Source organism: Dermochelys coriacea, chromosome 9 (genome assembly GCF_009764565.3).
Source record: "Dermochelys coriacea isolate rDerCor1 chromosome 9, rDerCor1.pri.v4, whole genome shotgun sequence".
In the NCBI taxonomy this organism is placed as follows: Eukaryota; Metazoa; Chordata; order Testudines; family Dermochelyidae; genus Dermochelys; species Dermochelys coriacea.
Window position 1 is genome coordinate 57,300,761 of NC_050076.1, and position 12,849 is coordinate 57,313,609.

Below are 12,849 nucleotides of genomic sequence, written 5' to 3' on the forward strand. Positions count from 1 at the left end.
CCTTTATCTAAAAAATCTGTTACTTTTTCAAAAAAGGAGATTAGGTTGGTTTGGCACGATCTACCTTTTGTAAAACCATGTTGTATTTTGTCCCATTTACCATTGACTTCAATGTCCTTAACTAATTTCTCCTTCAAAATTTTTTCCAGGACCTTGCATACTACAGATGTCAAACTAACTGGCCTGTAGTTACCCGGATCACTTTTTTTTCCTTTCTTAAAAATAGGAACTATATTAGCAATTCTCCAATCATTCGGTACTATTCCTGAGTTTACAGATTCATTAAAAATTCTTTGATAGAGGTTTATAAAATGATGTGGAAAAATGAATAGGGAAGTGTTATTTACCCATTGACATGACACAGGAACCGGGGTAATCCAATAAAATTAATAGGCCGCAGATATAAAATAAACATAAGGAAGTACTTCTTCATACAACACAAAGTCAACCTGTGGAACTCATTGTCAGGAGATGTTATGAAGGCCAAAGTGTAAGTGGATTAAGAAAAGAATTAGATAAATTCATGAAGGATAGTCAATCTATGGCTACTAGCCGAGATGGTCAGGACACAACCCTATGCTCTGGGTATCCCTAAGCCTCTGACTGCCAGAGGTTGAGACAGGGCAAGAGGGGGTAGATCACTGGATAAATTGCTCTGTTCTGTTCATTCCCTTGGAAGCATCTGGCATTGGTCACTTCAGAAGACAGGATACTGGGCTAGACAGATCACTTGTTCAACCCAGTATGGACACTATTATGTTCTTCTGAACAGGAAATGCAGTTACAGCCCCACCCTCTGGATCCCGAACCCTAGGGCGGAGAGCCCTACCCTCTGGAACCTGAACCCTAGGCTGGAGAGCCCTACCCTCTGAATCCGAACCCTAGACCGGAGAGCCCGACCCTCTGAACCTGAACCCTAGGCCAGAGAGCCCTACCGTTTGGAACGTTAACCCTAGCCTGTGCAGCCCGAAGTGGCGGCGAACAGCAGAGAGGCTAACAGAGGGAGTTTGCCTGGGATCTGTCTGAGAGGAGGTATGCTAAGGGTTGCATTAGAGAGGCTGTGTTGGTGAGTATCTGAGTGTCTGTTGTGGAGACAGTTTGACAGTTTGACCATGTGCTTGATTGGTTGGTTGTTTGAAAAGTGTGAATTGGGAGTGCTTGTTCCAGGTGAGCCTTGAGTGGGCCTGACTGTTATAAAAAGCCAGTCAGCTGTGAACCAGCTGAGCGGCAAACAGCAGAGAGGCTAACAGAGGGAGTTTGCCTGGGAGTTCACCTGGGGAGAGCCCACTGAGGCTTACATCTTGCCGGCTTCTCTGAGTAATTACTACAACTCCTGAGGAAGCTTGTAGAAGGAAGGTAATATGGATGGTGAGCATTCAGCTGTTGTGACCTGCACTGGACGTGCCATGTTTATCTTTCTTCCACAGAACAGAAGCGACTTTGTCTGTACAAAGTGAAAGCTGGTCTCCATATTGGAAGAGAAGGTTCAAGGTCTGGAGAAACAAGTATCGACCCTGCGTTGCATAAGAGAAACTGAAGATTTCCTGGACAGACGTCAGGATATGCTTCTACGGACACAATATTCTGAAGATTCAGAGCAGGCTGCGCAGCGTGGACAGGAGGACAGGGAAGAAATTTGGCAGCATGTGACCTCCAGAAGAAGAAAGGGGAGCGTCCATGTACCAGCAGTGCAGATACAGGTAAGCAACTGTTTTCATGTTCTCTCCACAGGTACTAGTGTGGAGAGTGGACTAGATGATACATCTGAGGGAAGGAGACTCCACCAATTGGAAGGCATGAGATGCACTGTCCTAGGGATGGGGGTTCCACGACCACCACTCCCAAGAGGAGGAGGCGGGTGGTGGTGGTCTGGGACTCTCTCCTCAGGGGGACTGAGTCATCTATCTGCCGCCCCAAACGGGAAAACCAAGAAGTCTACTGCTTGCCAGGAGCTAGGATTCACGATGTGACGGAGAGACTGCCGAGACTCATCAAGCCCTCAGATCACTATCCCTTCCTGCTTCTCCACGTGGGCACCAATGATACTGCCAAGAATGACCTTGAGCGGACCACTGTAGACTACATGGCTCTGGGAAGAAGGATAAAGGAGTTTGAGGTGCAAGTGGTGTTCTTGTCCATCCTCCCCGTAGAAAGAAAAAGCCTGGGTAGAGACCGTCGAATCGTGGAAGTCAACGAATGGCTATGCAGGTGGTGTCGGAGAGAAGGCTTTGGATTTTTTGACCATGGGATGGTGTTCCAAGAAGGAGGAGTGCTAGGCACAGACGGGCTCCACCTAACGAAGAGAGGAAAGAGCATCTTCGCAAGCAGGCTGGCTAACCTAGTGAGGAGGGCTTTAAACTAGGTTCACCGGGGGAAGGAGACCAAAGCCCTGAGGTAAGTGGGGACGTGGGATCCCGGGAGGAAGCACAAGCAGGAGAACATGAAAGGGGAGGGCTCCTGCCTCATACTAAGAAAGTAGGACAAACAGCAAGTTATCTCAAGTGCCTATACACAAATGCAAGAAGCCTGGGAAACAAGCAGGGAGAACTGGAAGTCCTGGCACAGTCAAGGAATTATGTTATTGGAATAACAGAGACTTGGTGGGATAACTCACATGACTGGAGTACTGTCATGGATGGATATAAACTGTTCAGGAAGGACAGGCAGGGCAGAAAAGGTGGGGGAGTTGCACTGTATGTAAGAGAGCAGTATGACAGCTCAGAGCTCCGGTATGAAACTGCAGAAAAACCTGAGTGTGTCTGGATTAAGTTTAGAAGCGTGAGCAACAAGGGTGATGTCGTGGTGGGAGTCTGCTATAGACCACCGGATCAGGGGGATGAGGTGGACGAGGCTTTCTTCCGGCAACTAACGGAAGTTACTAGATCGCAGGCCCTGGTTCTCATGGGAGACTTCAATCACCCTGATATCTACTGGCAGATCATACAGCGGTGCACAGACAATCCAGGAAGTTTTTGGAAAGTGTAGGGGACAATTTTCTGGTGCAAGTGCTGGAGGATCCAACTAGGGGCAGAGCTCTTTTTGACCTGCTGCTCACAAACCGGGAAGAATTAGTAGGGGAAGCAAAAGTGGATGGGAACCTGGAAGGCAGTGACCATGAGATGGTCGAGTTCAGGATCCTGACACAGAGAAGAAAGGAGAGCAGCGGAATACAGACCATGGACTTCAGAAAAGCAGATACTGACAACCTCAGGGAACTGATGGGCAGGATCCCCTGGGAGAATAACATGAGGAGGAAAGGAGTCCAGGAGAGCTGGCTGTATTTTAAAGAATCCTTATTGAGGTTACAGGAACAAACCATCCTGATGTGGAGAAAGAATAGTAAATATGGCAGGTGACAAGCTTGGCTTAACAGTGAAATCCTTGCTGATCTTTAACACAAAAAAGAAGCTTACAAGAAGTGGAAGATTGGTCAAATGACCAGGGAAGAGTTTAAAAATATTGCTCGGGCATGCAGGAGTGAAATCAGGAAGGCCAAATCACACCTGGAGGTGCAGCTAGCAAGAGATGTTAAGAGTAACAAGAAGGGTTTCTTCAGGTATGTTAGCAACAAGAAGAAAGTCAAGGAAAGTGTGGGCCCCTTACTAAATGAGGGAGGCAACATAGTGACAGAAGATGTGGAAAAAGCTAATGTATTCAATGCTTTTTTTGCCTCTGTCTTCACGAACAAGGTCAGCTCCCAGACTGCTGCACTGAGCAGCACAGCATGGGGAGGAGGTGACCAGTCCTCTGTGAAGAAAGAAGTGGTTCTGGACTATTTAGAAAAGCTGGACAAGCACAAGTCAATGGGGCTGGATGCGCTGCATCCGAGAGTGTTAAAGGAATTAGTAGATGTGATTGCAGAGCCATTGGCCATTATCTTTGAAAACTCATGGCGATCGGGGGAGGTCCCGGATGACTGGAAAAAGGCTAAATGTAGTGCCCATCTTTTAAAAAGGGAAGAAGAAGGATCCTGGGAACTACAGGCCAGTCAGCCTCACCTCAGTCCCTGGAAAAATCATGGAGCAGATCCTCAAGGAATCAATTCTGAAGCACTTAGAGGAGAGGAAAGTGATCAGGAACAGTCAGCCTGGATTCAGCAAGGGCAAGTCATGCCTGACTAATCTAATTGCCTTCTATGAGGAGATAACTGGCTCTGTGGATGAGGGAAAAGCAGTGGACGTGTTGTTCCTTAACTTTAGCAAAGCTTTTGACACGGTCTCCCACAGTATTCTTGCCAGTAAGTTAAAGAAGTGTGGGCTGGATGAATGGACTATAAGGTGGATAGAAAGCTGGCTAGATTGTCGGGCTCAACGGGTAGTAATCAATGGCTCCATGTATAGTTGGCAGCTGGTATCAAGTGGAGGGCCCCAAGGATTGGTCCTCGGCTGGTTTTGTTCAATATCTTCCTTAATGATCTGGAGGATGGTATGGATTGTACCTTCAGCAAGTTTGCAGACAACACTAAACTGGGAGGAGAGGTAGGCATGCTGGAGGATAGGGATAGGATACAGAGTGCCCTAGACAAATTAGAGGATTGGGCCAAAAGAAATCTGATGAGGTTCAACAAGGACAAGTGCAGAGTCCTGCACTTAGGATGGAAGAATCCCATGCACCGCTACAGACTAGGGACCAAATAGCTAGGCAGCAGTTCTGCAGAAAAGGACCGAGGGGTTACAGTGGACGAGAAGCTGGATATGAGTCAACAGTGTGCCGTTGTTGCCAAGAAGGCCAATGGCATTTTGGGCTGTATAAGTAGGGGCATTGCCAGCGGCATTTTGGGCTGTATAAGTAGGGGCATTGCCAGCAGATCGAGGGACGTGATCGTTCCCCTCTATTCAACATTGGTGAGGCCTCATCTGGAGTACTGTGTCCAGTTTTGGGCCCCACACTACAAGAAGGATGTGGAAATATTGGAAAAAGTCCAGCAGAGGGCAACAAAAATGATTAGGGGACTGGAACACATGACTTATGAGGAGAGGTTGAGGGAACTGGGATTGTTTAGTCTGCGGAAGAGAAGAATGAGGGGGGATTTGATAGCTGCTTTCCACTATCTGAAAGGGGGTTCCAAAGAGGATGGATCTAGACTGGTCTCAGTGGTAGCAGATGACAGAACGAGGAGTAATGGTCTCAAGTTGCAGTGGGGGAAGTTTAGGTTGAATATTAGGAAAAACTTTTTCACTAGGAGAGTGGTGAAACACTGGAATGCGTTACCTAGGGAGGTGGTGGAATCTCCTTCCTTTGAAGTTTTTAAGGTCAGGCTTGACAAAGCCCTGGCTGTGATGATTTAGTTGGGGATTGGTCCTGCTTTGAGCAGAGAGTTGGACTAGGTGACCTCCTGAGGTCCCTTCCAACCCTGATATTCTATGATTGTATGATTCTATGAATACCAACCCTATCCTACAGAGTCTTACTCTTTGAAATCCTACCCACAGCTCAAGGAGCCCCACACTTTGGTTCCCTAAGCGTAGTTTGGAGAGTCTTTTCTATTGTAAACATTAACCCAAGCCTGGGTAAGCCTACCCATGGAAACATAGCCCTAGCTTGGGAGCCTTGTCCTCTGGAATCATTCCTCTAGCCTAGATAGCCCTACCATGTAGGACATTAATGTTACCCCGACATGTCCTACCCTTGGACTCCCTAACCCTAGCAAAGGCAGCCCTACCCTCTGAAAGCTTAACCATAGCTTGGGGAGTGCCTGCAGTGGAAGATCTCATCACTACCCTAGACCCAGTTTCTCCCAACAGAAATCACTCTAGAGAATATGGTTCAGGATGAACCCTCCGCTAATCTTTCCCCCACCACCATCTGGAATGGCCCGGGAGCTCTGGTTTTTAAGACAATCACAGTTACCCTTTCCCCAGCCTCCCCTGTAGAGAGGACCTTTCTATCCATACATACATTCTTTCTTGTTTATTTTATTGGGCTGGTGATTACTCTAGTTAAGAAGATGAGTTCTTTGCTCCTTACCCTGTTGGTCCATGAAGATGGGAGCTCCACCTAATGATGCCACAGAGTCCACCAGTAGTAAGCACTTATATCTAGCAAAGGGAAAGGAAAAGCAGACATTACTTAGCAAACGTCAACCTGTTTGTGTTGGTGTCTGAAAGCTTCTCATTCATTCTGGTTCTTATCATTTCTCTGACCAGACAATATTTTTCCAGAGTCCTGGATTTCCCAGGACCCTCCTGAAATGTGTTAAGCACCACTGCAACTGCTCTAGCAGGGTCACTAACCGCATTACTTTTCCCATGGACAGTGGTGAAAGAGAAACATGCAATTTTGTCTTACCTGGGAATGCTATTATTCCCCACTGTTAGATGAGTATTCAGCACTCCTCTGGGCACCTGATCCATAGTGGATCTGAGTCTGCAATAGCTGCCTAGGAGGGACTTGGAACCCTAATGTGAGCCCCCTACCTTCTTGAACCCTAACCCTAGTCCAGTGGCTCTCAACCTTTCCAGACTATACCTTTCTGGAGTCTGATTTGTTTTGCATATCCCCAAGTTTCACCTCACTTAAAAACTGCTTGCTTATAAAATCAGACATAAAAATACAAAAGTGTCACAGCACACTAGTACTGAAACATTGCTACTGCCTCATTTTACCATATAATTATCAACTAAATTAATTGGAATATAAATATTGTACTTACATTTCAGTGCATATGTAAGTGGACTGTTAGCCCCTTACTAAAACTGAGTGGGGTTTTTTCGGTTGGCTAGCTCCCAGTACTAAAAGTAAGGGGAAGGGTCAATGGGAAATCAGGACCCTGAGACTGACAGTCCCCAGGAGCAATGGGGAGAGGCCTATGCTCCAGATGAGCCTGATTGACAGGGTGGGCAGGCAAAATGGAGCTGGAGCTGGGGCTGGAGCAGTCTGGAGCCGGGTGCGGTGAGCAGCTGGGGGAGCAAGGGGGACACTAGGCAGAGGCCCAGTGCAGGGAGACGCCCCCCCAGCCAAGAGGTCTTCCAGGTGGTACTGGGAGGGGGATCATAACCCTAACAAGGGGTGGGAGAGCTGATGCTGGGAAGAAGGGTTCTGCCACTTACAGCCTGAGGGTGCGTGCCCTCCGCCAGAGCAAGTGTCTGACTCACAGCATGCCTGCAGCACATCCAGGGCCTGGGCAGGAGGCCTGGGACATGTGAGAAACAGACTGAACTGCCCTTACCCTCCAGAAATGGCTGGTTGTAGTGTCCCCATACCACAGAGCGGGGTGATGTATTTTTCTTTAACCTTTCCCATTTTTTCCTTTTTAAAAAAAAATTGATTTCTGTTTAATAAATTGTGTTTGCTTGAACTATATGCAATGATCAGTGAGTCAGGGACGTGTCTGGTGCAGAGAGAGCTCCCTGGAGTGGGGACACCCTAGCCCCTGCCCTAAGTGACCACAACAAGCTTAGGGGTTGAACCCCCCAAGAGTTCTGGACCTAGCCTTGTTGGGGTTACAAGGACTTTGCCACACAGGAGGGAGGAAGGGGAGCCCTCGAGGTCAGGCAGGCCTCTTGGTAAAAGAAAGTGGGAGCGAGAACTCAGATCCTTTCACTAGCCCATTTCACCGGGGTATTGTGTAAGCCAGGAAAGTTCCCCACAATAGCAGGACCATTCCCCCGCTTACATGTAGTATATAGAGTAGGGTTGCCAGGTGTCCAGTTTTTGACCGGAATGCTGACCGGGCCATTAAAAGTCTGGTCGACGGTGCTGCGGGGCTAAGACAGGCTAGTCCCACCTATCCTGGCACCACGCTGCACTCCGGAAGTGGCCAGCATGTCCAGCTCCTAGGTGGGAACCATGGCCAATGGGAGCTGGGGTGGTGTTGCCTGTGGGCGAGAGCAGCGCGCGGAGCCCCTTGGCCCTGAGCCCCCAACTCCTACCCCAGTCCTGAGCCCCCCAAACCTGCAGCCTCCTCCTGAACTCCAAACCCCTCATCCCCGGCCCCACCCCAGAGCCCACACCCTCAGCCCAGCGTCCGTACCCCCACCTGCCCCCCCAACCCACTGCCTCAATCCACAGCCCCCTCCTGCACTCTGAATCCCTCGGCCCCACCCCCCAGCCTGGAGCCCCCTCCTGCACCCCAAACTCCTCATCCCCAGCCCCACCCCAGAGCCCACACCCCCATCTGGAGCCTTCACCCCCTCCCATACCCCAATTTCCTGCCCAGCCCAAAGCCCACTCCCACACCCTGAACCCCTCATTTCTAGCCCCACCCTGGAGCCCGCACCCTCAGTTAGAGCCATCACCCCCTCCTGCACCCCAACCCCCTGCCCCAGCCCAGTGAAAGTGAATGAGGATGGGAGAGAGCGAGCCACCGAGGGAGGGGGAATGTAGTGAGTGGTGGAGGAGGGGGCAGGGCTTCAGTAAAGGGGCGGGGCTAGAGTATTCAGTTTTGTGTGATTAGAATGTTGGCAACTCTAATATAGAGCAGTATAAACAAGTCATTGTCTGTATGAAATTATAGTTTGTACTGATTTCGCTACTGCCTTTTATGTAGCCTGTTGTAAAACTAGGCAAACATCTAGGTGAGTTGATGTACCCTCTGGAAGACCTCTGAGTACCCCCAAGGATCTGCATACCCTGTTTGAGAATCACTGCCCTATCCTACATAGCCCTACTCTCTGGAATCCAAACCCTAGCCTGGAGAACCCTACTCTCTGGAACCTGAACCCTAACCCAGGAAGCATTACTCTTTGCATCCCTAACTCTTGCTGAGGGAACCCTATCTGTTAGAACCCTAGCCCATGGAGCCCTGTCCTCTTGAACCCTAACTTGAGCCTAGGGAGGCCTATCCTTTGGAACATTAACCCTAGCCTGTGCAGCTTGAAGTGCTAGAACACCAACCCTATCTGGCAGAGTCTTACCCTTTGAAAGCCTACCCACAGCTCAAGGAGCCCCACACTTTGGTTCCCTAAGCGTAGTTTGGAGAGTCTTCTCCATTGTAACCTTAACACAAGCCTGGGTAAGCCTACCCTTGGAAACGTAGCCCTAGCTTGGGAGCCTTATCCTCTGGAATTGTTCCTCTAGCCCAAATAGCTCTACCATGTGGGACGTTAATGTTACCCCAAGATGTCCTACCTTTGGACACCCAGATTCAGCACCTGGCAATGACCTGGCTGATGGTTGTTGTGCTGTGCCTGATTGCAGAACCCTCTCCTAACCAATGCGCTGTTTGACACTTTGCCCCCCACATTCAGTCCCCCTGAGTAGAGGCTGTTGATAGACATTTGCTCCCCTTGCTACTGCTTTGTCACCTATCTCTTCTCTGCTGCACTTAGCAAACAATAATGTGTGTTCCCTGGGCTCTCGCAGGGCCACCTGCTATCTCCCATGACTTAGAACAAGAATAAAATGCAGGAGTGGCAACTAGGTGGTGGTGGAGCTTTGTGGTTTCTAGAGAGCATGATGCTTATTGGGCGTTGTTAGTAAGTGTAGTGATTGTTTTGAGTTTCCCAGCATACCCCGACATCCCTGCCTTCCTGTGGTGCATCCATGGCCCAGACAGTCTGTCCAGCCACAGGGCATCGTGTGGAGGATCCCACTGACCTGTGGCAGAGCTCTCCAAGGCCATCCAGGGGCTGAAGCACCCCGCTGGATGATTCTCCATGTGTGATGAAGAACAGTGAGGGCTTGTGCTGCGCCAGAGCCTACAGGGGAGAGAGAGAATTAAATATACCAACCAAGCTGAGGAGGCTCTGGCACAGGGGTGGGTAAACTTTTTGGCCCAAGGGCCACATCTGGGTGGGGAAATTGTATGCAGGGCCATGAATGTAGGGCTAGGCAGGGAGTTGGGGTGCGGGAGGGAGTGCGGGGTGTAGGAAGGGCTCAGGGCAAGGGGTTGGGGTGCAGGAGGCATGCAGCAGGGGGCTCAATGCAGGGGTTTGGGGAGCTCAGGGCAGGGGGTTGGAGTGCAGGAGGGGTGTAGCATGGGGCTCCAGCAGGAGGTTAGGGGGCTCAGGGCAGGGGTTGGGGTGCGGATGCAGCAGGGGGCTAAGGGCAGGAGGTTAGAGTGTGGGGTGCAGGAGGGGTTCAGGATGTGGACTCCAGCCCAGTGCCATTTACCTCGAGTGGCTCTGGGGTGGCAACGGCGCACAGCGGGGCTAAGGCAGGCAGGCTCCCTACCTGCCCTGGCCCTGCACCACTCCTGGATGTGGCCAGTATGTCTGGCAGTGGCTCCTGGGGGTGGGGTGGGGCAGGCGGCTCTGCAGCACGGTGCCCTGGTCTGTGTGTACTGCTCCCAGCCAATGGGAGCTGTGGGGGCGTGTGCCTGCAGGTGAGGACAGCGCACGGAGCCCTCTGCTCTCCCCCGTCCCCAAGGAGCCGCAGGGACATGATGCTGGCTGCTTCTGGGAGCTGTGTGGGACCAGGGCAGGCAGGGAGCCTGCCTTAGCCCCACTGCGCCATGGGGCTGGCAATCCCGCAGGCCGCAGTTTGCCCTCCCCTGCTCTGGCAGAAACCTTACCATACATAGAGAACAGGGGCATTTCATGGGCAGAATTGTCCCTTGTGTTTGCACTCTGAGAGGCAGGGGATAATGTACAGCCCCCTCAGTCCTCACACCACGAGAGTAACCTGCCGTCATGGGGTGTAGAGATCCCATTCTACCACTGTCACTAAGGGGTTAACAGGTAGGCTAGCCATCTTCTCAGCTGCAGCAACAGCTGCGGGATAAGAAGGCAAGCAGGGCCAAGGAGAGGGGGGCTGCAGATGGACTACAGAGAAGGAGTTGCCTTCAGCTGCAGACTGGCAGGAAACTGGACTTCTAGAGAGGCAGAAGAGTGTGAGTCTGGCAAAGGCCTCCAGGAGAGCTGAGGTAGGTAGCAGCCCAGGGAAACATTGAGGGTTTGTGAGGAGCCAGTCCCCACTGTTTAATGCATGGTCACTGGGCTGGAGCTTGGAGGAGTGGGTGGGCAGGCTGGGGTTCCAGCAACTTCTTGGAGCAAAGGGGTCTGAGTGCTCCTCCTGGGGTCTGGAATTACTGACCCTTCATTGGACTCCTGGTCAATCAGACTCTTTATTGCCCCAGAAGGGAAAGACTATAAACAACCAAAAAAGAAAAGAAGTACTTGTGGCACCTTAGAGACTAACAAATTTATTTGATGCATCTGATGAAGTGAGCTGTAGCTCACGAAAGCTTATGCTCAAATAAATTTGTTAGTCTCTAAGGTGCCACAAGTCCTCCTTTTCTTTTTTGTGAATACAGACTAACACGGCTGCTACTCTGAAACCTATAAATGACCAGGCTGGAGTCATAAGAGCAGCCACCCAGCACAGGGCCAATGACTGTTGGGGGAAAGTGAGGCAGAATTTCTGCAACACCACACCCAACGCTGAGATGGCACTGGCTGGCAAAGGCACTGTCAGATGCCTGCATGGGCAGTGGTGCACTGGGAGCTCTCCTGTGGCTGCTGTCAGGTGTAGGTACTGGTGGGCTGCAGAGGTGGCACACCTGCTGGAAGACAGGAGTGTCTGTGCAATGAGAGCAGTGCCACAAGGTGCTCCTATTTATTGTAGACATGCGCCATCATCATCTCCCACTTGTTACCTCAAACAAGCTCCTTCATGTTTCCTCCAAACTGCCCCTGACTCTTGGGGCTGCTCCCTACAAACCTCTACAAAGACACTTCATAACCCACCTTAAAACTCTCCTTTGCTGTGAGGCTTGCCAAAATCTGATCCTGATGGGCAAGATCCCCTGGGAGAATAACATGAAGAGGAAAGGAGTCCAGGAGAGCTGGCTGTATATTAAAGAATCCTTATTGAGGTTGCAGGGACAAACCATCCCAATGTGTAGAAAGAATAGTAAATATGTCAGGAGACCAGCTTGGCTTAACAGTGAAATCCTTGCTGATCTTAAACACAAAAAAGAAGCTTACAAGAAATGGAAGCTTGGACAAATGACCAGGGAAGAGTATAAAAATATTGCTCAGGCATGCAGGAGTGAAATCAGGAAGGCCAAATCACACCTGGAGTTGCAGCTAGCAAGAGATGTTGAGAGTAACAAGAAGGGTTTCTTCAGGTATGTTAGCAACAAGAAGAAAGTCAAGGAAAGTGTGGACCCCTTACTGAATGAGGGAGGCAACCTAGTGACAGAGGATGTGGAAAAAGTTAATGTACTCAATGCTTTTTTTGCCTCTGTCTTCACGAACAAGGTCAGCTCCCAAACTGCTGCACTGGGCAGCACAGCATGGGGAAGAGGTGACTAGCCCTCTGTGAAGAAAGAAATGGTTCAGACTATTTAGAAAAGCTGGACGAGCGCAAGTCCATGGGGCTGGATGCGCTGCATCCAAGAATGCTAAAGGAGTTGGTGGATGTGATTGCAGAGCCATTGACCATTATCTTTGAAAACTCATGGCGACTGGGGGAGGTCCCGGATGACTGGAAAAAGGCTAATGTAGAAAAGAAAGTAGAGCCCATCTTTAAAAAAGGGAAGAAGGAGGATCCTGGGAACTACAGGCCAGTCAGCCTCACCACAGTCCCTGGAAAAATCATGGAGCAGGTCCTCAAGGAATCAATTCTGAAGCACTTAGAGGACAGGAAAGTGATCAGGAAAAGTCAGCCCGGATTCACCAAGGGCAAGTCATGCCTGACTAACCTAATTGCCTACTATGATGAGATAACTGGCTTTGTGGATGAGGGGAAAGCAGTGGACTGTTGTTCCTTGACTTTAGCAAGGCTTTTGACACGGTCTCTCACAGTATTCTTGCCAGTAAGTTAAAGAAGTATGGGCTGGATGAATGGACGATAAGGTGGACAGAAAGCTGGCTAGATTGTTGGGCTCAACAGATAGTGATCAATGGCTCCATGTCTAGTTGGCAGCCGGTATCAAGTGGAGTGCCCCAAGGGTCGGTCCTTGGG

General features: G+C 50.1%; 1 protein-coding gene across 1 annotated transcript in view; it reads right to left on the minus strand.

Annotated features, from left to right (window-relative positions):
- AGXT (alanine--glyoxylate and serine--pyruvate aminotransferase) overlaps nt 1–12,849 on the minus strand; it is a 32,553-nt gene that overhangs the window by 13,738 nt on the left and 5,966 nt on the right. Inside the window, exons 4-5 of the mRNA XM_038416774.2 lie at nt 9,538–9,638; nt 5,968–6,038 (exon numbers count right to left, since the gene is read on the minus strand). Of these exons, the coding sequence (XP_038272702.1) occupies nt 5,968–6,038; nt 9,538–9,638 (172 nt within the window). The remainder of the gene's footprint in view (nt 1–5,967; nt 6,039–9,537; nt 9,639–12,849) is intronic.